The sequence below is a fragment of the Podarcis gaigeae genome (assembly GCF_964106915.1).
Source record: "Podarcis gaigeae genome assembly, chromosome: 10".
Lineage (NCBI taxonomy): Eukaryota > Metazoa > Chordata > Lepidosauria > Squamata > Lacertidae > Podarcis > Podarcis gaigeae.
In genome coordinates this window covers 25,359,100-25,384,557 of record NC_139686.1, presented here as the reverse complement: position 1 = coordinate 25,384,557, position 25,458 = coordinate 25,359,100, and the positions used below count along the sequence as shown (strand labels likewise).

Sequence of the window (25,458 nt, the reverse complement as noted above, 5' to 3'; positions counted from 1 at the left end):
TATGCATAGGATTGCATTGAGGGACTTTACCAAGACCATTCTGGAAGTCTCATCTGCCCCCACCCATAATGACTGTAAGAAACACGTGTCTTCTATGAGCCATCACAGATGGTGAATAAGAGCCATCGCAGAGACAGTGCCACAGACAAAATGCTCATATCCACTTTCAAATTGCCTGAAAGTCCATCCTTCTTACTGGAGTGTTCACATTCTGCAGTGAGTCATCAAATGTTGCACATGCAGATGTGAACTGGCTCTTGAGATAGTTGCAAAAAGCAGATTCAAGACCCTGACCTTTAAAAAATAAATTACAGTTTGTCCATTTTCTCTTAATAAATTGCCTCATCTCAGCTTCATGCACACACCACTAAAGGTATAATGCCATGTACAATGACTTGGGAGTAAGCACCACAGAATTCAGTTGGAATTACTTAGGAGTAAATAAGTACTGGACTGTGGTATCAGGAAAGATAACCGTTACAATACTAAGCTAAAGGACAAAAGACACACATATCATGTTGCATATATCGTTGGCTACATTCATACTTCACACTGAAAAGCACTATGATACCACTATAAACAATCATGGGTTTCCCCCCCCCAAAGCATTCTGGAAGCTGTTTTTTGTTAAGAGTGCGAAGAATTGTAAGGTGACCCCTATTCCCCTCCCAGGGCAACAATTGCCAGAGTGGTTTAACAATCAATCCCTCTTCACAGAGAACTCTGGGCACTGTAGTTCTGACGAGGGAACAAGAATTTCCTAACAACTATCAGTACCCTTAATAAACTACAGCTCCCAAATTTTTTGGAGGGGGAAGCTTTGACTGTTTAAACTGGCATTATAGTACATTAGAATAATAGTGTAAAACATGACTTAAGTCTTCCGGAGAACTCTGGCCTATAAACTGTTTAAATAAAATAATGCTGTGTTATAGGTAGCAACACCAGTCATTTTATCCTAACTATGGCCCCAATCAGATGTATGGATGCAACTGGACACTACTGTACAGCTTTTGGGTCCTTTCTGACGATACAAGTCTACTGAAAATGACATATACTTACTTTCATCGTTAGAAACATTCCCCAGAGATGTATGACTGGAATAACGTTTGTTTTCACTTTCACTGAGACATCTTTCAATCCAACTCTCTGCAAGAGAACAAAGAAGGTTTTTTGTTTTTTAAAAAAGGCAGGATGTTTCCCATGAACAGCAAACCTTTTATTTCACTATTATACAATAAATAATGTTATCAGTTACAAACCAAACAAGTGTATGTGTATCAATAGTTTGCTCTTCCCAGTGCCATTTTTCTAGAAACTCATGGTACCAGAACTCACCATGAACACCTCCCTTGTTCTCTTATAATGGCAATGGCGCCAACCTGAGAGGTGCCGGAACTGAGTTCTGGTGAGTTCTGGCTGGAAAAAAAAGCCCTGGCTCTTCCTCTCTTTTCCAATATGGGCCACAAAAGGTGAACTGAGGAGTCCAAAAGTCCCTCCTCAGATTACAATGAGGAACTGAACAAAAACTGTAGGACTAGGTGCCAGCATTTGCAGCCTATGTAACTATCTTGAGTCACAAATTCCCCATTTTTACAGTTTGAGATGACACTGTTTATTTGTGCAGATAATAAATACTTGTCACTCAGCAGAAGATTAGTCCTTTTTTGCCCTCTCAGAGCCTGATATTACTGGGTCACCTTTTCTACTTATTTGAGATATACCAAATGCTATTATACCGATGTTCAAGGGGGTGGTGCCAGGGTGCCATGCAAATTCTCTTAAGGAAAATCTCTGGTGTATATTACATTTGGTGTATATATTATAAAACACAAGAGACTCCAGCACATGCCATTATTGGTATAAAACCACTTGCAACTAACCCTTCTCAGGGAGTTGTCAGAACTGTTAGGTTACTTAAAAGTTTCCACTTGGTAATATATGAACCAACATTACTAGAAGGGTCTAAAAATAGAAAATTTCTACATTTCTCTCTGGAAATTGTTACGGTGCTTCAACATTAGCCTGCAAGTTAGAATCTGACAGGCACATGGTTCGAATCAAGACACTGTATTATTAGAAAAGTCTGAAAATGGGATCTAACACTCCAGACATGACACTTACAAGTTTATCTCATAACAGAAGCCTGTGTTCCACCTCAGAAAAAAGAACAAGCCACACGCATGGGATAAAATGTTGGGCAGTGGGAAACTCCACCCCCCATGTCCATCTTTAATTAGGCGTATATGGGTAAATTGGGGGTGGCATGTCTCACGAACAGCCAGCCAGGAAGGTCAGTGGTAGAGCACATGTTTTGCATGCAGACAGTTCCATGTTCAATCCTTGGCAGCCCCAGGCAGGACTGGGAATGTCCTCTGCTTAATGTCCCAGAAAACTGCTGCCACAGTCAGTGTGGGCAGTACTGAACTTGATGGACCTAGTTGTCTAACTCAGCCTAAGGCAGCTCCCAACACGTGACTATCTATGCTTGCAAAATGCAAGTTTTGTTTACCCATTTTCAGCCTCAATCCATCACTGACAGGAGATAGCAAAGTGGTTGGCAATTTCCCAAAACAGACAGGAGGAAGCAAGAAACACAGACACTAGTAAATGAAAAAATTACTATCTTCAATACAAAGGCATGCCATCCGATCTACTTCCGCTCACCTCGTTGCAGGAGGGTTGTATTTTCATTAAAACCATCCAGTTAAAAGAAAAAAAGGGGGGGGGGAGATATCTCACTCACACATGTACACACACTCTCTCACACAATATTGTGTACATGCATGTACACATACACACACATATGTGCGTGCACAGAGTTACATGACTAGACAAAACTATGGGCCAGTTCACCTTCATCATTAGAACATAAGCACTGCTTTGCTAGATCAGCTCAGGGTTTTAGAGAGTCCATCATTCCAGCCAGTTAGACACCTCTAGGCAGTTTGTAGGCAGGGCATGATAGTAATGGCTCTTCCCAGTTATTTACTCCCAGAACCTTGCATTTAGGAGTGCACTGCTTCCAATCCTGGACTGCTGCAACGGGGCTTCAATCCTATTTAGCGACCATGACTAACAGCCACTCTAGATCTATTATCTTCATGAATCTGTTTGATCCTCTTTCAAACTGCCCATACCAGGGATTTGGAGAAACCATAGTTCCTAGTACAACCATAGTATAAGGGAGTTTCTTTTTAAGGGAGGGATTGTCGCTCAGTAGGAGAGTACACGCTTTGACTGGAGAGGGTTGCAACCACTAGTCTCCCCAGTTAAAAGGTACCGTAGAAGCAGGTGAAGGGGGGATGATCCTGTTCGAGCAGAGGGTACTGGGCTAAACGGACATACAGGCTGACTAATTAATGGATCCATTTTGGAGCAACCCTGAGCAACACCAAAAACACTTTGATACAAACAAAGCAGATTATCACCAATAAAGCTGGAATGCACTCCCATGGCCAGGACCACAATGGACCCTAGCATTTGTCTCCATGTGCTGCATGCTGACATTGGGCCTGATGGTGGGTGGTGCCAGTCGCCAACATCTCTTTAAATTATTAAAGTATGTTTTCGGCTGGCCAGCATTGTGAAGAGAAGCACTGGGCAAAGCAGCTGCATCTGAAGCTGCCACCATTTTGCCAGTATGCTTCTGGGCTCTGATACAGCTCATCTTGGACAGGGGCAAGGTGGGAACTGACAGGGATGAAGGCCCCTTGTCCAAGGCTCCCTTGGATCTGGTCCACTTTGAACAGCTGCTGGAGTAGTAAGTTCTTAGCTTCTTTTGGTGTGTATCTAGCCTGACTTGTAACCATAAGCAGCTCCACAGTGAGCTGTCTATGGTCCTGACCATCTGTGACCTTCTGCTGTCCTTGGCTAGTACACCTCTGCAGGTTCCAGCATGGAATGGGATGTACCCCATTCCTATGCATACTTAGTGATGTCAGTGGGATTTAGTCACAGAGAAGTACACATGTCATTCAACATCAAGGTGCAGTTATCTAGCCTGGGTGGTGGAAAGATATGAACAACACTCCATTCTAACTGAAGACTGCTATTTTGGCCTTATTACAAGCCATAATAAATTGCTGATAAAGTAACGTTTACAAGATGCTTTGACTATCATTTCTGAAAATAGAGCCATTTTTAAAGGGCAAAACTCAATCTGAGAATCAGCAGAGCAAGTCTGTCTTTTTATTTATTTATTTTTGTATACTATCTATCTGTCTATATTTTTGTCTATTACCTACGCAATCAAATGGAAGATCTCCCCCCTTTCCAAGTATACAGCCTAGAAGGTCATGGCTGCCCATTTGCTTTTGACCACCTCTACATTTTCCCCATGTCTGGTCTAACTATACTATCCTCCAAATGATGGAAGGCTTCATCAGCTGGTTCCATCCAAAGGCCATGGATTGAAGTTACAAAAAGTTCCATTTCCCCTAGAATTCATAGCTTAGGTTCCCTCCTTCTACTACAAAAACTCCTTTTTATAATACTGATGAGCAGCAGTACCATATGCAATATAGTACTGGGACAAGGGCCCCAGTAAAGACAGAATGGACAGCTGCAGAGTTTAAGCTTAAGCTCTGTTAAGGGCATGGTGACAACGTCACATAGGAAGTCTCAGTCTCATATATGAAACCAACATATTCTTCCTTGGGTTCTAGTTCTGTTCCCTCTTCTTCTTTCCCCCCAGCCAGCACATTATTCAGTCTTCCACCCCCTGCTAATTATTGTCATGGTTGCCAAGGCTACAGGGTTAACTGCCACCTGTTGCCTTCTTCTGTACATTGCCATGTTACGTTACATTACATTACGGAGCAGCACTCCAAATTTGGTTAAAGGCACAGGATTCCTCCAGGGGCAAAATAGATCAACTCTTTTAAGGAAGCAGGAACAGTCCCAGAATGTTATTGTGAATGGGCTGGGTGCACACACTATCCGTCACTGTCAGTAAACAAGGCCAAGGGGTTCGCTAGAGGTTCATGTGGTCTTTCTTTTCTCTGATGTGCGCATTACGCAGATCCTGGTTACAAAGCCAACTGGCACCATGGTTGCATGGGGACATAATTCAGACAAAGGCCACATTCAAACCATCCATTTAAAGAAGTATCATATCACTTTAAACAGTGATGTCTTCCCTCAAAGAATCCTGCGAGCTGTGGTTTGTTTAGGGTGCTGAGAATTGTTAGGAGACACTTATTCTCCTCAGAGAGTACAATTCCCAGAGTTCCCTGTGAAAAAGAATTAATAGTTATACAGTGGAACCTCGGTTGTTGAACATAACCAACTCTGGAAGACCATTCAACTTTCAAAACATTCAACAACCAAGGCGCAATTGCCGCTCAGTAAAATCTACTGAAAAAATGGAGAAATGTGCCTCGGAAGCCATTCAACTTCTGAGGTACATTCGAAAACGGAAGCGTTCACTTTCAGGTTGTTGGCATTCGAAAGCCAAAACATTCGACATCCGAAGTGTTCGACAACTGAGGTTCCACTGTACCACTCTGGGAACTGTAATTCTCTGAGGGATATAGGGGTCTCCTCACAACTTTCAGCATCCTTAACAAGCCACAGTTCCCAGGAGTCCTAGAGGAAGTTAACAGGTCCCTGTAAATTCTACAGCAGCAGTGGGGAACCTCAGGCCCAAGAGCTGAATCTCTATGTCACACCCTGTTGCAGTCCATGCTCCCTTTCCCCAAACTACACCAAAGCCTCCTGGCGCTTCTTGCCTGGGTGGAAGATGGAAAGACGTGTGTACGGTGTGGATGTCTGCAGAAGTCTTTGACCTTTGCGTAGCTGAAATGTTGCTTACCATTCAAAGGTAAGAGCCACATAAATTTCACCACCTAGTTTTTGTCTCTGGCCTGTCCATCACTGGTATGCAGCCCCCAGCTGGCTTATAAAGAAGGAATGTGGCCCTCAGACTGGAAAAAAACCCCATCCCTGCTCTACAGAAATCAGTACAGCTCAGGCTGCCTGAGGCAACTGCATTCTTTCGAGGCCCTGTTTGATTTTAATTACTTTTTATAATGTTTTTATAATGTTGTACTGTTTTAGTGTTAGCCGCCCTGAGCCCGGCTTCGGCTGGGGAGGGCGGGATATAAATAAAATTATTTATTATTATTATTATTATTATTATTATTATTATTATTATTATTCAGCACTCTGATGTGCCTTCTCATCATGCAGCACCACAAAACATTCCTGGCAGTGGCTTGGAGGTAGCAAGAAGTTCACTACTCTAGCAGTCAATGTGCACAATGAGCCGTTGCACACAAAAGGGTTATGATACGAAGCAGCAACCACATAGATGCTGTTCATAAGAAAAGAGCTTGCAGGATTAGACCAATGGCCCATCTAATCAAGCTCACCTCACCCACCATTCTCACAGTGGCCAACCTGATGCCTATGGGAGACTCACAAGCAGGAGCTTCTCATAAGAGCACTATTTCCTCCTGCGGTTTCCAGCAACTGGTAATGAGAAACCTTCTGCCTCTGACCTTGGGAGGCTGAACACAGCCATCAGGGTTAGTAATCACTGATAACCTTCTCCTCCATTAATATGTCTTATCCTCTTTTAAAGCCACCTCAGTTGGTGGCTACCACTGCCTCTTGTGGGAGCTAATGCTGGCACCGTTTAACTATGTGCTATGGGAAGAAGTGCTTTCTTTTGTCGGACTCTTCCAAAATTCAGCTTCATCACCTGTCCCTGAGTTCTAGTGAGAGCGTTCCAGCTGTATGACTTAGGGTGGGCTATAAAAATGATTCCAGGGAGCGTTCTGCTTCTGCTACACTTGCAGAGTTTTTAATCTGGTTATTTTATTGTAAAGAAAAATTTGGGCTCCCAAATGTTTTCCTGCTAATAGATACAAAAGGATTCATGCAAAAGTAATGATGCGTTTCTCTTTCTCTCTTGTCCTATCTCACATTCTCTCTCTCTCTCCCCCCCCCCTTTGGCCCACCCTCCGAAAAGGCTCTGCGCTATCGTGTCTCAAAACTGTGGAGCTCAGTTCTCCTCTGATGGAAGTGGAAGACAGCCTAGAGGACATAAAAAGGGGGGAAGGGGGAGTCTTCTTACTCTTTTCCTTTAGATGCAACAAAACAAGCATCTAGTCTTGAATAATACTTGCCGCTGAATACAAAGTTGCTCAATAGATGGTCTGTGTACCAAGGCTCATAGTGGAAATGACCCAACAAAGAGAAGCGAGAGGTGAGCAGACTGGGCCACCCGTGTGATTGAAATTCAGTTCCCCACATTGCCACCCGGCACTGAAAGCATTTTGTTGTTGTCCTTACCATCATTCTCTCTCATATATATATATATATATATATATATATATATATATATATATGGTTTAGATTATGAGATGCCTGCTTATTGTCTCTGTCAGTCTGAGGACAGCAGTGCTGAGACAGAGCTTGCAAAGCCCGGACATTCAACTGTCAGCCAAAACTTTCCATTGACAGAACTCCTGTTCCTTTTTATAATGTGCAAAGCTTTTATTCTAAGTTAATGCAAAAGATTGTTTCTAAAAGCAAGCCGTCCATCCAAGCATGAGCAATAGGTGGAAGAAATTAAGGAAGAAGGTAATCAAACAAATAATAAAGGGGGGGGTTCTTGTTGCTTTAATTATTGTTTACCAATTTGAACCTGGATGTAACAGCTAACAGTTTTGCACAGCTATGTGCCATCCCAGAAAAGTAAGTGTGGTGGGGAGGGGTATTATAAGAGGTGATGCTGGTAAACAATAGCAACTCCCCTCCAAAAAAGCCCCCAACAAAATGGATGAGTTTCTTAAATTAGAAAGTGCTTGAGCAAGGTTCTCATTCACATTGCGAAATAAATATTAATTCCGAGCATGCACAGAGATGAATCCTAGAGATGATACCAACAGAGTTCAGAACTGACCCTATCATTGGGCAAGGTGAAGTGGCTGCCTCAGGCGGCAGGTGCTACTATGTATGTGGCAGTGGGGGTGAGCAGCCATGCAAGCTCTTTCAGTTATTGCTCTTGAGCCCCTCATCTCTGTTGGAAGACAGATGCAGCACCCCCATATCCCTAAGATAGACTGCAGCCCTTGAGTGCAGTGGCCCTACCTTTGGGAAGAGTGAGGCAACCACCCCAGGCAGCAGGGGCCAAGATGTGTGGGGTGTGGCAGAAAGGTGTTGTGGGCCAGAGCCAAGTGTACAACACAGCTAGCTTGTTTCTCTCAGGTGGGGATACTGTCTAGTGCTGGAATAAGATTTGACAGCCAGTCTGGTGAGCTTCTGGAAGGAGGGCCTCCACATTGTCCTTCACCTCAGGTGGCAAAATGCCTTAGGCCAGCTTTGGACAGGCTAGATGACGAGGACTGGTGGAAGGTACCAGCTGGGGAACCCCCAAGGGAAGCCCCCGAGGAGGAAGGCTCAGAGCCTGGGGATTGGTGGGGGGACACTGAGGAGAGGTCAGTGGGAGAAGGGTGGGAGAAATGGTTGGATGCTGAACAAGCAACAGGCTCTAGTGAGCAAGGTGAGCCTGTGACAGGGAACAGCTCAGACTCAGAGGCTGAAGAAGAGGAGCAGGGGCAAGAGGATGAGGGAGAATCCCAGGAGTCTGCCCCTCCTGTGGTGACAAGCTCCACTCCTGCCTTGACTCCAAGGACACACAGAGATTACAGGTGCCCTGACATAGTTTGAGGCTGCTTGGGAAACATCCAACAGGGACAGAGATCTAGTGGAAGGTGGGGACTGTCAGTTCTGGCAGCTGCTTAATAGGGGTAAGCCTGGTCAGGAGGTATTGCTAAGCTGTATGCCATTTTCTTGAATAAAGAATTAGCTACACAGCTGAACTTTGCATCTTGTGTGCTGACCTGCATCTGAACAACTGATACAGTAGTCTTTTAGTGTGGCAGCACCAATCCTCCCCAAGTACCCCAGGGAGGCAAACACATACACAATTTAAAAACAAAAACTAAAGCAGTATCATACTAAAACACTCACAAACCATTCTAAGAACAATTACACTTAAATGCGGCTAAAACCAGTTACAGTTAAAAAGTATTCCACAACTGGGAACCACCACTGAAAAGGCCCTGTTGTGGGTCAGTGCCAACCAGGCACCACCAACAAGGTGCCGCCTGCTGAGTTGCACAATGTATTAAACAACTTTGTTTTTAACTGCCTTGCTGGCAAAGCATTCTGGAGGCACATTACATAATTCTTTCTCCTTCTCTACCAAGGGGGAAACAATTGGTATTCAGGCAGATTCACACTAGTGAGATCTCCCACAACCGAAAGCTCATGCTCCCTTATGCATCCACACACAAAACATTAGAGAAGGGGTAGCTGAGGTGGAGCCCTCCAGACTACAACTCCCATCAGTTCCGACGGTCAAGGATGATGGGAGTTGTAGTGCAACACTATCCTTGCATACACATATATTGGAAAGCAGTCCATAAACCTCAATTGCTGTAATTACCACCAATTACGCTGCCTCCACCCCTTATTATCTATCAAATAACAAAACATCCATTATATCAGCTTTCATCCCAGCTACTGTTTTAAAAGGCAGTTTACTCAGCTGCTCCGGATTTCAGTGTCAAAGCCGATGGTGTCTTCCATTCCAGTTATAATTTGGTACAGACGAATGGAAAGACAAGTGGGAAGCAGTCAGAGAACTAACAATACTTCACTGTTTGCACGGATGGGGGAAAGATTTTTTATTTAATGTACTATATTACTATATTCACTAATAGGGCTCCTCCCGAGGGTGCATTGCAACAGCTTTGAATCTACGAGCCAGCTTGTGCGTACTGGAAGCAGATTGTGATCCAGAGGATCAATACCTTCATCGCTGGATATGAAATTAGCTGAATTTAGCACGTTAAAGATATGCAGCTTGAATTGATGGATTAGTTAGCTGGCTGGGGTCAACCTGGGTCAGAAAGAACAAGTTCAGGCTACGCTTGCTTATTTTTAGAAGCTATTTTGGTTCTGGTGCGATTATGTAATATGGGATGAAGAGGGGGGAAAGGAATTTTAAAGAACTTGGAAGGATCTTCCTGTTCAGGATGGTCCATTCTCCATCATACCCAGTTTTCCATTTTTCTTCTTCTCAACATTCCACAAGCATTCCGTGCTCACTGAGCATGCTCAGTCCTCACTGGTGACCTTCTCTAAGGGTTACGGTAATTCATCCATGGGGCTTTCCCCTCTCTCAATCTTTCCCCCCTAACTTCTGCAAACTTTGGAGCTTCCCCCAAAATTGAGGATGCCCCCCTTTTGTGTGGATGGCCTGTTTTACTTACATATTGAAAGGACCTTTTGTCGGCATCCCTTCAGCTGTGAAATACCTCGTGCAGCAAGACCCTTTTAAATTACATTATGGCTACATACAGTTATAGCTCTGTGGCTTTTAGTCTTCTGTATTCAAGTTTGTTGCTGCTGAGTTCCCTCTGTTCCTTAATTTGTGGTGCTGTGCGGGTTAGTTCGTCCCATTGCAATTTTGGTTGCTTTAACCCCTGTAAGTCACTTTGGTTGAAAAACCTTGTGCAAATTGTAGAAATAAATGTATTGCAGTGATTAACAAAACAGAGAATTTAGGTTTTTATGGCAAACATTTCGCCTTCTGCCTTCAGCAGCAGTAAAAAATTGTGCTGTTTCCAAGGTGGCAAGTATTGAGCTCTGAGGATGGAATACTCAGAAGGCTTTCAGTTGCTAAAACTATACAATGCTGGTAATGTACTATCCTCTAGGTCGAGGCCATATGGTGTTAAATGTGTCCAGCAGGTACATCAAGAAGTTCTCCAGGGAGCGCATGTGGAAATCTAAGTAACTGTCGACACCACAAAAAAGCCCATTTCACAGAAGAAAAGCTGACAATGCTTAGAACCCTATAACCAACAACAAGCAATGCACCTATCTCACACACAGAACCAGAAAACAAATAAAACACAGACAAAAAAAGCAAGTAATCACTGCAATCATACAAGACCTGTAAAGTCAAGTTATGTGTCTGTACATATGTGGGCATATGTTAGCAAGTCCCATCCCCAACCTCTGTGCATTCACTTAACTTTCTGTCTAGTCACTACACATGACCAAACTGAACTGTACATGTGGTTGGGAACATTCCTCCAAGTGTACTCACTGCATGCACATTTACCTTGTGAATAGTGTTACAATAAAGCACATCATTTTATTAGCAAATAGCCTCCCCTACCAAGCTTCTTCTTTTCCTTTTATGGTTTCAGTTTATCTGGGTTGTCTCTTATTTTTACATTCAGTCCACAAAATAAAATAAAATTGAACATTCCTCCCAACCTTTTGAATAGTTGAACGTATTCATGGCCTAAAGCAAAAGTTCTGAGGGTAGGTTGGCCTGTGATCTGAACATACCTTGAACTATTCATATTCGGTCTGTCTGTCTATATATCTATTTCTAACCCACCATCTATCTTCAATCAATGGTCTGCAGGTGCACGCACCCCCCCCCCAATAAAAAGCAGCAGTCTTAAAAAATCAGACAAATCACAGTTCAGGTTCAACATTACTCCAAAGCCTGAATCAACAGCCTAGCTTCAACGTGGCACTGGAAACAAAGATATTACAGTCATACCTCGAGTTGAAGTTGCTTCAGGTTGAGTGTTTTCAGGTTGCACTCCATGGCAACCTGGAAGTAACGGAACACATTACTTCCGGGTTTTGCCGCTCGCGCATGCGCAGTCAAAATGATGCCGCGCGCATGTGCAGAAGCGGCGAATAGTGTCCTGTGTACAGACGCAGGTTGCGTTCGCTTCAGGATGCAAACGGGGCTCCGGAACGGATCCCGTTCGTATCCAGAGGTACCACTGTATCAGGGCCAGGTGGGCTTCAGAGGGAAGGGCATTCCACAACTGGGGTGCCACCACAGAGAAGACCCTCAGCGAAGACTTGGAAGGCTGACATGGTACAAAATCAACTCGGATTTAAAATATGTGGTTGAGTGAATGGGAGAGGCCGTAGCTTAGTAGCAGAGAATATGCTGGGCACGCTAAAGAGCCTTGGTTCAGTCCCAGGCCTTTCCATTGGACAGGATTAGGTAGCAGTTAATAAGAAAGATCCCTCTCCACCAAAGACCCTAGAGACCTCCTGCTGGCTGGGGCAGCGATTGTTGGACTAGATGGACAATAGTCTGGACTTAGCATAAGGCAGCTTCTCATGTTCCTTCAAAACACTGAAAGCCAGCTTGTAAACTTCAAGTTTGGGCAGAGTTGCCCTCCCAGTACTGGCTTTGCTGCAGCTTTCCTGAATAAGGTTGGTGCTGGGTAGGATGGCAGCATGGTTGGGGCTGTGTCGATAGACTGGTGGGAGCACCAGTTTGACTCTGCTGGTGCACCAGTGTGGCCCCAGCCTTGTTGTGGTCCTGTCCCAGCCTAGTCCTGTCCAGGTAAGCTGTGGTGATGCTGCTGTCTCAGTTATATTCTACTTTATATGTCAAAAGAATCTTGTTTTAAAATGGTTCTAAAGGAGTCTTGCACAACTTAAGACCCACAGTGCTGAGCACAGTCAGTCACTAATCAGGTATGGGATATGGACATAAAACCATAAGGAAAGCCCTGCTGGATCAGGCCAATGGCCCATCTAGTCCAGCATCCTGTTCTCACAGTGGCCAGCCAAGGTGCCTGTGGGAAACCCGCAAGCAGGACCTCAGCATCTTCTCACTAGCAATTCCCAACGACTGTGATATAATGTCTCAAACAAGTATACTACTTCTCCATCAAAGACTCTATAACCTCCTTCCCCATTTTTAATGCCTGCAAAGAGTCAGGGGGAGGGGAGGTGTTGCTAAGCACATGGGAGGCTATGATATGGTTGGTTGGCTACGTAAAAGTGTAGGCCTCAGACCTATCTGCACTCTAGATTTAAAGCAGCATCAAACCACTTTAAGCAGTCGTAGCTTCCCCCGGAGAATCCTGGGAATTGTACTTTGTTCTTTGGTGCTGAGAGTTGCTAGGAGGCCCTTATTCGCCTCCCAGACCTGCAATTCTCAGAGTGGTTTAATAATCGACCCCTCTTTCCAGAGAACTCTGGGAACTGTGGCTCTGTGAGAGGAATGGGCAGCTCGCAACCCTTAAGAAACTACAGTTCCCAGAATTCTTCATGGGAAGCCGTGACTTTTCAAAGTGGTATGATCCTCTTTCAATGTACAGGTGCAGATGGTGCACTCATGTGTTCTAAACAAACAGAGGATTTGTTCCACTCGACATGGGAATATAAATTTTGCTTACTATATCGGCAGAACAATGTAGGGTAGCTGCCTTATGCCCAATTGGATGCTTAAATTATCCATCTAACCCAGAATTGTCTACTCTGACTGACAACAGGTTTCCAGCACTGGCCTTACATATCACCTGCTACAAGAGATACTAGAGAATGGGACTTTTCACATGCAAAACATGCTCCGTCACTAAGTTCTGGTCCCAGTTGCTAAACTATAAATAAAAACAACAACACGTCATTCACCTGTTCATTTCTCAACTTTGTAAACACCAGTATCAGAATGGCTATTAAAGTATCTGATGATGCTTCCTCCCCAAAATGCTTGCTTTCCAACTCCAGCATTTTCAGCAGAAGCATCATTTATTTTCAGCAATGAGAATTGCAGCTCTGTGAGGAGCCTCTCAACTCCCTTCGTGAACTTGCCAGAATTCCTGGGGGTGAAAGCCATGCTTGTTAAAGCGGTACAAGAGCACTTTAAACACACAGTATGGATGTGACCCTGTTCAGCACTCTGCCACCCAATGGCTGCATTGCACCATCTCCGAAAGAAGCGTGTGACATTTGAAGGGGATCCAGGGTGCCACAAAGAGTTTTAAGGAGGTCAAGGATTCGCTTTCCACTAGCCAGGTTCTAAGTCCCTTTGATTCAGAGAGGCAAACAATTGTCACTACAGATGCACATGGGACGGCCTTGGCACTGCCCGGACACAGCTCAAAAAATGGGCAAAAGATCACTGCTCTCTTTGCCTCCCCAGTTCCTGACTGACTTCAAAACATCGTATTGAAAAGAAGCGTTTAGCTCTGGCGCCATTAAGGCCAACTTTGTCCCAGTAATGTCACGAGCGTGGCTTGTTTTAAATGCAGAAGTAGCAGTCCCATCCTATGCGTGTCTACCTCGGAAGGGTTTGCTCTCAGGTCCATGTGTACAGGATTGCTGCCTGAGGGCCTATTTGTGTGTGTGTGTGTGTTGTCCCTCCGCCTTACACTGCTCTTTCTTTTCTGGCTTCTTTCAGTGCTACCCTGATCAAAGGGAACCCCATTAAGCATTTCAGAGCAACCAATGTGCTCCCATGAAAGGAGCTTTGGAACATCAAACCAGGGCCATGAGAATGAATGAAAAGAAATGAGCTACACCAGTAATAATTTGGCCTGGGTGAATATTGCGCTCTCTCTCTCTCTCTCTGAGGTGGCCGGAGTGATGCTGCTGGTCCCCTCCCAAGTTTGTTTGGACAGGACTGTTAATGAGTGATTAAGAATGATTTGTTGGGAGCTGTTCTGCGGGGTTTCCTTTCCCTTCTCTTCTGGATGGTTTTTATTTCACAGCAAGCTGCAGGGGCTCCCTCATTGTCCGAGGAAGGAGGGCAACGCATGCTCCATTGGATCCCTGCTCTCCACCTCCCTCCTCCTTCCCCCTTTGTTGTGGGCTCATGGCCTCTCTTCGGGTGCCCCCTGCTTCCAATCGCTGCTTAAAGCACAACTGCAAACTCATAATATTTTGCTTTCTTTCCTCCCACAATTACAAGCAGCTATTTCCCTGGGCACCCCTCTACCTCACTCCGAAAACACGGCTCCCTGCAATCACCATGGAGATGTCACTACTAGGAGCAAGTCTGTGGCTATGAAAACCTGCTAGTAGTTACTCTTCCTTGCAAACTTTTCTCACTTGGTCAGGGTATAGGGAGCACTCTGACTATGGACAGGCATCAGACTTGAATGGTGCTTCTCCATCTCCCCTATCATGTCAATATTTCTGAGGCCCTCTGAGATCTAGCTGTACAGAGGTCTTGGGGAAGATCCAACAAATATTGGGCCCTATCCGCACTATACATTTAAAGCAGTAAAATACCACTTTAAACAGTCATGACTTCCCCCAGAGAATCTTGGGAACTGTAGTTTGTTGAGAGTTGTTCAGAGACCCCTGTTCCTCTTCCAGGGCTACAGCTTCCAGAGTGGTTTAACAATCAATTCCTCTTCCCAGGGAACTTTGGGAATTGTACGATCTGCCAGAACAGATGGAAGATGGCCCAAAGTGGTTGCATGAACTCGATCCTTGTTTCAATCAAATCTAGGCTGGTTAGTTGTGCCAATATTTTGCTAGATCAGGAATTGATAACCTGTTGCCCTCCAGATGTTTTTGGTCTACAACTCGCAACATTGTGCTGGCTGAGGCTGATGGAAGGGGAAACCCAACACAAGTGTCAATGAGCCCATGTGGAGCTCAATGAATTTTGATGATGAATAACTCAGAGAACTGTGCCATCAGGAACATATTGACACCCCAGGTAAGTTCAGATACCCAGGGGCAAACAAAGGCTAACCGACACCCGGGGCGGGGCAAACTGCCGGCTGCACATGCATTGCGCTGCTATATACGATGCATGTGTGGCGTCGCTACATACGACACATGTATGGTGTCGCTACATAGAGGTTTGCTGCCAGCACCGCGCGAGCACTGTATGGACAGTGGTGGGATCCTCCACGTGTGGTTGCGGCGGCGCAATGGCTGCTTGGCCCGCGCCCAGGGGTGGCGGGGGGAGCACCCTGCAGGGGGCCTTCTTGTCACCCCTCCAGACATGGCACCCGGGGTGCACCGCCCCCGCCCCCCTTGCGATGCCACTGCAGATACCAACCTGCCGAAATGTTCATGTGTATGTGAATTAACCACTCTATACCACTTGGCAGGAAAGTGATCAGTTTTGTGGACTGGTCATCACTGAAACTGAACAGCAGGGCTTAATCTGAACCAAGTCTCAGGGCTCGTCCTTGTGTTTCCTTTAATTTTCCCTCATCCCTATGGTGATCTCCTTCAACTACTGTTGTTCCCATACTTTGTCCTCCCTAAAACCCAATATTCCCTATGCAATTGATGTAGCTCTCCGATTTGGATTTTTCAGAGCATAGGGAATCTCTGGTATTAGGGAGGAGAAAGCACAGGAGGAGTTGGAGGACAACACCACATGTACAAAGGGGAATTAAAGGATACACAAGGGGTTCACAATTCACATTAAGCTGAAGTCTGGATGAGCCCTCAGACTTGGAGCCTATTTTTATAAAGAGTTTACCACCAAGAACAATTTTCCTTTGCAGTTTCATACATCACTAGCCAGCAATGACAGAGGACAAGCAGCTTCCTCCTTTTCCACTTCTTATTTAATTACTGAAGCAAGAATGTGCCCATCCAAGCTACACCCAACTGAAATTCACTCCTTTCACCATTGTGCCTGTTACACAGAAAGTGCAAAAGAGAGAAACAAATGCTCAAACCATGGTGCAAACACCATTGCTGCCTGTTAGTAAGGTGAAAAGTGGTCCTTGGTGATGGTAACAATTTCCACACATTTGCCATTAGTGGGAATTGCTTCCAGGTCAAAGGTTGCATGACTTCTGGCATTATTCTTTCTACACATTATGCAGGAGGCAGGGGTAGAATTCTGAATGGCACCACTTCAAGCTACAGGTGTGTGGGTGTGGGTGTCGTTTTTTAAAATGCTCTGCCACATTAAAAGGAACCTCCCTGCATGTCACATAAAGGGTTTTTTCTAAACCTTTTCTCATAGTGTTTTAAGGCAGAAGGTAGATTGGGATCTACAGGTACATCTCTGGGTGACTTCCACAAAGAGTTTTGACCAGGAGTTGCCTTTTGTGTGAAAGGACTATGTGTTCAATTCCGTTCAGTTCTGATAGTGAAAGCAAGTATAAGGGTTCAGAACTCTGTTCTATAATTATAAGTGCATGCCTTTTGCACCTGGTTCAAACTGGTAGGTCTTGGGGAGAGGTTTTCTAGCAAGAAACAAAGTCGATCTGACAAGCCTGAAGTTTGCCCAGCCCTGTTTTAATTTACAGAAAGCTTCTTCATGTGAGGGAGTATTCAAAATATATCACATCTACACCACAAACACATACTCTGAAGTTTGAATTGGTAAAACTCAGAATTCTACCAGCTCAGGGTACTCACAGCTCTTCCAGATGATTTGGGCTCATGATGCTAGCAGGGAGGGCAATCATTTATTAATATTATTAATAATAATAATACACAATCCTGCTTTCAATGCAACTTGTGCCTGCAATAGTTTTGGGGTACAGTAGTCAGACTGCTTCATTTCCAATCAATGCATATCCTGCATCTTCCTGCTGAAATCCCTTAAGTTTCTATATCACAAATGTCCAAAGCTTGCTTTTGTTGTGCTAAGAAGAGCTTGCTAGATAAGGCAAATGGCCCACCTTGTCCCGCAACTGGTTCTCAAGGCGGCAATAAAACACCCATTTGGACTCTGGAGGGTCCCTCATTCTGCAGAACATATAGGCTGGTTTCAAATCCCAGAACTGGCAATTTGGCATAAAGCACTTGCAGTAACAGCATCAGACTATCGGGTCCATCTCTGTTTCCAGATCTCTTTGGGAGGCAAATCCCCACCACATATTCCGAAACATGGCAGGGATCACCCATGATCTAAGAGCCAAATCTTCCCCCTCAATTATATCCTGTTTGCTTATTCCACTACTTTTTTCCCAAAACACTTGTTGCTAAATCTATGCAACACAGATTTTCACTTTTCCCTCCTAAGGCCCTGGCAGGTGGGAAAAGGTAAAAAAGAAAAGAAAAAAGAGATGGTGCTTTCCCTTCATACACCCACAACCCCTTTTTAGAACATAGACAAACATTCACACCCCACTGTCTCCTCCAAGGACACAGACAGCAGTGGAGTCTCGCTGGCGCCACCGTGGATGGCAGAATGAATGGCAAACATTCAGACCAAATCAGGAGGGTCCACAGAACAGGTGCTGACCCCGTTCTCAGTCAAACTGGTGAAAAAGCAGAATACGGGCCTCAAGGACACACAAAATGTCAACTGGCTTGACAGAAATGCTCTTCTCCATTTAGCCATTCTGCACACATACATGACCCCACGTGAAACCACGTGACAGAAAATCCTAAATGAGCCAAGATGGAATCAGGGACACTGGGGGTGCAGAAATAATGACCAACTCTTGAGGTTTGATCAGAAAATGCAAAGTTACAACTTCTTTAATGACAAGCATTTCCCTCATTGTGAAGCTTAAATTATTAAACTTTGCAACGACTTTTTTATTTACAGCTTTAAAACATAGCACTTTCTGTAAACAGGAATTCAGAATTGCTAAGGAACAGCATGTACTTTTCACTTACAACTAATAGCCTGTCAGGTGGAAAGTAATGGAGAAACACCATTGAAATATTGAAATATAATTTTAAAAAATCTCATTATTCAAGTATTTCACACTTTTGAAATGGCCCTCGTTTTTCCACATGAATTGCTGACAAATTTTCCAGGCTAAGATGAGGGAGAGGAGGAATACTGATTTTAAATATAATTTTGCAGATTAACAGGAACTGGTCTGAAAGAGATGTACTTTCACAATGAAAGAGAGAACTCTCTCACCCACTTCCTCAGGGATTGCATTAAAAAGAAACAGGTTGCAGAAAGGTAGCTTGGTAGACTTCATCACCTCTCAAAATTCTGTAGGTGGCAAAGCTGATTGGGAGCATTTTACCTAACAGTTTCAGAAAATTCCCTTTTGATCAATTTTGGCTCAGTGGGTGTTTCCAAACTCTTGGTATTTTTCAACCACCGAAGGGTAAATCCAGCTTGTGCAATTCTAGCTGACTGTGAGGTCTTGGGCAACACACCTGCAGGATCGGACTGTGAAAGTGCAAGGCGACACTTGGTTTAACCAACTCCTAACCTCCCTGTAAACGAATCAGTCAGAATGCTCAGTAAACAGGTCACCCATTAAATGCCGAATGAAACTCGATTGGTACAGTGGTACCTCGGGTTAAGTACTTAATTCGTTCCAGAGGTCTGTTCTTAACCTGAAGCACCACTTTAGCTAATGGGGCCTCCCGCTGCCGCCGCGCCACCGAAGCACGATTTCTGTTCTCATCCTGAAGCAAAGTTCTTAACCCGAGGTACTATTTCTGGTTTAGCGGAGTCTGTAACCTGAAGCGTATTAAACCCGAGGTACCACTGTATTTCATGTTGGCAGCTGAGGGAAGCAGTGCAGAACAACATGCGGACAAGCTATTATGAAACCACCACTAATTCACTATGCTTGTTTCAACTACATGTTGCGTAAAACAACTGCAAACAAAACCAGTCTGGAGGGGTTTTTATAAGAAAGTATGCCTCTTCAGTTGCAAGTGAAGAGATGTACTAGGTTACAGGATACAACCCTGTGCTGTAAAACAAGGACAGGCCTCCCCAAGCCCATGGCCTCCTTTGCCATTCCTGGGACTGTCACAATAGACAAGGCTAACCGCTTTGGGACAGCTGCCCCCTCTTCCCTTGCACACATTGTAAAACATCCTTTATACATGCTGCTGAAGTTGGCTACTTGGTTCCCACCAACTTATTTGTGCAATAATTTGAAACAAGTAAGTAACTGGGAACTAGTCACCAACTTCAGCATCTTCTAAGATGGCGAATTCTAGGGCTGTATTTCCTTATTTGGACACTGAATTACACCCGCCCTCCTTCCTGAAAGAAGGGTAGGGTATAACCTATGAGGAAACTGGACTAGGCCCTTACCTGACAGGTTGAAGGGTTGATAAGAGGACCGGATTGAGAAAAAGGTGTCTTGCCCTTCTACATCTGGTGGGTTGACTGACTAAGATCTTTGTTTAATGAGCATGTCTCCCTCTTTGGGGAGGGGGACCAGCTCACTAATTAGGGCTATAAACAACCCCCTGCCCTACAAACACACAGACAACCTTTGTTTTCCATTGGTTTCATTGTCGAATTAAAACAAAGAGGATCGGAGGGCTGCATCCCTTTGAATGGCGTATAATGCCTTCATCTCACCCCCAGTTAGAAAGTCAATAAATGAATGATCACCACCAACCTGGCTGTTGGTCCTGTTGCACAGACTTTCTCTCTTCCTTAGTGTTGTAAATTCTGCTTGGGTGAAAACAAGGTAAAGAAAAAGGGACCAGCTAAAAAGGACTTAAACTGCTATCCCCAAGCTCATCAGAATCATACCCACTGGATGTAGCATGGGCAGGAATGGCTAATGCTTTCAAAATAGAGGTGGCTATCCCCAGTTCTGGGGCCTGATCCAGCCTCCAACCAATTTATTCATTTTGCCCCATTTTTAGCAACTGTAAAAAAATACAAGGGGAGGAAGTAGGCACAGTGATGGGGTGGATAGCACCTGGCGCTCTGATGGGGTGCACATCGTACACCTCTCCTCAGCTGATCTGCATGGATCAGGGAGGGAGCATGTGCGTGCACATGCACAGGAGTTGTGGGTGGCTGAACCCATCACAGGCATGTCACCCTTAAAGTGCTGATAAAGGGTCAATGTGGCCCTCTACTGAAAAAAAGAAAGAAAAACATTTAGCAATTCCGCTCTAAAAAGATGGGTGCTGACACATAAGGTGACCCCTCCTAAAGGCCCTAACTTTTAATCACTGGTGTTTGAGGTCAATATTTTGTTACATGGTAGGTACTATGGAGCAGTCTAGGCATGCACACAGGTGTTTGCAAATATTTCCAGAAAGGAGCTGAAGTGTTAAAAATAGGTTCTGCAGCTAATCAGTTTCTCAGAAGGAGATATAACTGGATGGGACTTCCCCCTTTTTTGCTTCTGGATCCTGGGAACAGGCTTGAGAAGCATTGTAGAGGATGACCACCAGTTGGACTGCCGGGCTCAGTCCCGCCACTGGCCTATTTCAATTAATCTTCAGCTCCCCGCTGCTCAACAGAAAACGACCCTCCCTCCCTTCCCCTACAATTTCTTTGGTAGAGATTTAATTTAGGGATTTACTTGGGCATGTGGATCGACTCTCCCCATTCCCCGCCTTCCTTATTTCAAATTTGTACATCTATCGTGGTTCCTTCCAACTGTACAATTCTATGATTCTACATTCCTATTTTTTTAAAAAAAATGAAAAGCAAGATATGCCCATTTTATTTAGTGCCATAGGCTTTTCACTGTGTTTCCACAAATCCATTCAAGTTGGGCAAACTTCCTTTCAAATACCAACCTGTTGCATGTTCTCCCCAATGGATTTCAACTTTGTACCTAAATTTGGGTTAAATCTGTTTCAAGGTCTCTCTCTTAGCACCTTGCTGTAGATGTTCTTGAAAAGAGAATGGGTTTGTTTAGAGCAGGGGTTGCTTCAGAAGAACTGGTTTCATTTCTAGAGACATATTATTCTTTTCTATTATTTCAATCACACACACGGGTTTTTTTTGCAACGGGTTCCTAGAGTTTTACACAACCCAAGAAATGCTGGGCAGTTCGTCGTTCCAGCTGATTTCCTCATTAAGCGATTAAGGAGAAGAGGTGAATGGCGAGGAAAAATTAAAACGAGACTACACTCCCCCCCCCGCCTCCCAAGACACACAGCCGCCGCCGCCCCTTCGCTTCCAATGAAGCCATATTTCTCCCCAAACGCAAAAAGGGGATTCTTTACATAACAACTGAAAAGTCCGAGGAAAGCCTAATTGGATTAAGTCCCCTGAAAAGGAGGTGAAGGTGTCTGAATGGGGCAACGCCAAAGGCTCCACTTTCCCTGCCATCTGCTGAGCAAGGCGAAAGTGGTTTCTGATTAATATTATCTTAATCAAACCCGCTGCCCTCCATCAGGCGCGCCGCCCGGGAAGGTTGGCGCAGCCCGGCGCGCCTTTCAAGGCCAGCGGGCGGCCGGGCCTTCGCTTGGGGGTCGGTCGTCCCCGCCACCGAGCGAGGCCACGCAGCCCAGGCCGCCGCCACCTCGAGGCCCGGAGCGCGGCCAAGTCCCCCGGCCCGGAGGCTGCTTTACACTAGAGCAGTCGGGCCAGCAGTCGGCTTTGGAGAGACTTACACGAAAGGCGCAGTTCAGCCCTGCTCAGTTCCTGGCTCCGAAAACCACCAACTGCGCGCCCCGTCGTGGAACACGCTTTTCCGCACCCATTTCCCCGAAAGTCTCGCTGCTTCCAAGTGTCGCGTGCATTGCTTAACGCGCGCAAAAGGGTCCTAAGAACACCAGGGTCTAGCTTCCCGGTTCCGACGTTAAAATGGAAACGGGGAACCCCTAAGTGGAGACACTTTTCTTCCTTCGCTCCCACTCAGTCCGTTCAAAGTATATTTTTTTAACATAGGAAATGCTTTAAAACAAAACTGTACCTTATACCCTTCTTTCCTTTAAAGTTAGAGAGCCGAACTTTTAGGGACGCCACCCCTAAAACAAGAGGGCCGAGGCCCGGCTCGCCAAGCAGCCCCTCCGGGTGCCTCGCTTCTCCCCTCCTCACGCGCACTCTCCCGGCTGGCTTCTGGGGGCCTAAAACTCTTTCTCCCCCCGTGTCTCTGGGGAGCATGTTGGCTGTCGGCTTGGCCTCGTAGGGCTTGGGGAGGGGGGGAAGAGATATGGGCCTGACCCCCGAGTTTTCCTCGAGTCCTTCCGGCCTACTCGGTTTCTTCCAAGCAGGCGCGTTTTCCAAGAGAATTCGTCGCTCAAGCGCCTTTTTGTTTTGTTTTGATTGACCTCTCTTTTCCTCCCCAAAAAGAAGTTCACAGCTGGACCCAACTTTAAATTTCAGTGCTTAAAGGGAAAGAAATCATATATATATATTTAAACAAACCCTAAAAACAAAACTGCGAGGGCCTCGTGGAAGGACAGACCCGTGGTGACTTCTAGGGAGTCGCTCCATAGTCAGCAATCCAAGGAGAGCGGGCGGGAATGTTCGTTTCGTAGTAATGAATAAATAATTTATTAATTACTTACTAATAAATGCTATAAAAATACTACAAAAGTTAACACCGCAGTAGAAAAGTGCCACCCTCCATGCAACTTTTTTTTTAAAGTTCAAGAGAGAAGGGAGGGCGATGGCCTCCCCATCTCTTGGGCGAGGCGGCACCTGCAGTTTCCGGATCTTCTTTGATTCCGCAGCCCTCGGACGAGGCCGCGCGATCCTAGGGAGGTATACTCGGAAGTAAGCCCTATCGAGGGCCATGCAGCCGGCTTCCAGGTCAGTGTGTATTGCATAGGATTGCAGCCTGTAAGTCACAGTGCAGCCTCGAACCTCTCTTTCCCTCTCTCTGCCCCGAGGGAGCCCCCATCGCTCTCGGCACAGGCCCCGGCCGAGTCACAGGTGTCTCTCCAGCCAGACGCCCCACATGTGAAGCGCGGGATCCTCACCTCTACTGCCAGGATCGTGAGCAGCGCAGGGGGCGCCCAGAACAGATGGGGACGAGGATTCCAACCCCCCCCCCCACCTACCGTGTAAACAGAATTCAAACTGGATAGGAACCATCAGTCGATATTAAAGGGGGCCGGGAGAAAGGTTAAGGGTGAAATTCTAAGTACATTCCCCTGGGAGGAAGATGCACAGCAAGGACGGAGGTTTTCCCTTCCAAGGGAAAACAGAGGGGAGTTTGGGATGTGCAGATGATGGGAGTTTAGGAGGCCTAGAAACTTTAAATCCAACCCAGAAATAGTAATGACAATTAATAATGATAATATCATTATCATTATTAAAGTTAGGGCAATTTCCATCCCCAAAAGCCGTCCCAGGCCGATAGCCCCCGAACTTGGCAGGAGGCGAGGACTAAAATCTCGGAATTTCAGCCCTTTGGGAAGGGGCTCAGTATCAAAACGGGCCTCATCGTCCCCGGTTATGAAACAGCTTCCTAGTCCCCCCTCCAGCTGATCTCAAAGCTCTGCGCCCCAAGACGTTTGAATTGCGACGAACACCCCCAAACTAACCCCCCCACTTCGCAAGCTGCATTCCAGCACCCCAAAGTTTAACTTCGCCAATCGCACAAAAAATAATAATAATTCAATTCTGCTCATTCAATTCTGCTCACATTCCTTCAAATGAGAGGCTGCCCAGCTCGATCCTGCCCACCTGGATTTGGGAGATGGGGGGCTTCTGCAAGCCGAGGCACCCTCCCTCGAGAGCAAGTCTTCCGAGTCCACGTGCCTCGGATCGGGCCCTCCCTCTCCCTTCCAGTGACAACCAGTGAACCTTCCCCAGCCCTCGGGGATCCACACCCAGGCGCATCCCCTCGAGCGGAAGCGGCTAATCTAGGAGGGATCCCATGGCTCCCAGGCCAGCGCGCCTCGCTTTCCTGTGGATCCCTCTCTCGCCTTGATCCCTGCCAAACTTTGGGCGCAAAAAAAGACGGACGGAGTCTGTTCCCTGCCGCCCCGACGGCTTCGGACTGACCTGTGGAATCCATGTCAGGTTCCTCCAGCAACCCACAATGCATGCTGTTCCCATGGACAGTGCAGGAGCCCCCAAAGTCCTGAAGTTTGGTGGAGTTCCCCTGTTTTTGCTGCTCAGAGATGCCGGCGAAAGAAAAGAGGGAGAAGGAGGTGTGCTGGTGTGGGGGTGGTGGAGGTTAGAAAGGGGGGGGAGAGGGGGGAGAGAAAGAGAGAGAGAAGGAAGGGGGGAGAAGAGAGAGAGAGAAAGGGAGAGATCCTCAGTAAATCCAACAGGGCAACGCCAGAGCCGTCAAAATGTTTGCGGATGTTTCATGGGAAAAAGCGTCATTTTATAGGAGCCCTGATGGGAGAAATGTCATTGATAGGCCGGCCAGCCTGATGAATGGCTGCTAGTCAGATGGGGATGTGGCAAGGCTCAATGTGAACCCCATTGTGCCACTGTTTTGAATAAGAAAAGCGCTCCCCCAGCGAGGGGGGCTTCAGATCTACGCAAGCCCGACACTCCCCCCCCCCTTCCCCGGCTGCCTCTCCCTCCTCCCCACTTGCCATTAGGGAACGTTTGTCTTGGTTAAAGTTCCAGAGAGAGAGAGAGAGAGAGAGAGAGAGAGAGAGACGCCCCCTCTTCTTCCACTGCTCCCCCATCCACCACCCAGCTTTTGGCTCCTTGCAGACTGAGTTCAAAATTGGCTTAGATCTCTCTCTCTCTCTCTCTCTCTCTCTCTCTCTCGGGCACTGTTTGGGGGCATGTAAAGACTATGTTAGACCTCCTTTTCTTAGGGTATCGCTCAGAGCATCTTGGAAGCGCAGGTTGTTTCTGGACTAAGGAGTCCATGCTAGGTGTAAACTGTTCACACATTTACAATCTTTTTAAAGATACCCATCGAAATGTGAACGCGGCAGATTTGTTTTCTCAAACATCACAGAAATAGGCTTCCAGACTAGAGTATTGCTGGGGTGTAACGTGTGAAGAGGCCCTAAAATGCACACGGGAGCAGGAAGCCAACCTGTCTCCCCATCATCACTGGGATA

At 45.9% G+C, this 25,458-nt stretch overlaps 1 protein-coding gene across 2 annotated transcripts in view; it reads right to left on the bottom strand.

The window, feature by feature from the left end:
• Positions 1-25,059, bottom strand: part of RFX4 (regulatory factor X4) — a 63,842-nt gene extending 38,783 nt beyond the window's left edge. Inside the window, exons 1-2 of one of the 2 annotated variants that reach the window (XM_083700265.1) lie at positions 24,431-25,059; positions 1,063-1,149 (exon numbers count right to left, since the gene is read on the bottom strand). In XM_083700265.1, the coding sequence (XP_083556391.1) occupies positions 1,063-1,149; positions 24,431-24,473 (130 nt within the window). In that variant the 5' untranslated portion in view covers positions 24,474-25,059. The remainder of the gene's footprint in view (positions 1-1,062; positions 1,150-24,430) is intronic. The other variant, XM_083700263.1, reaches the window with a different exon arrangement.
• Between the last annotated feature and the right edge of the window lie 399 nt (positions 25,060-25,458).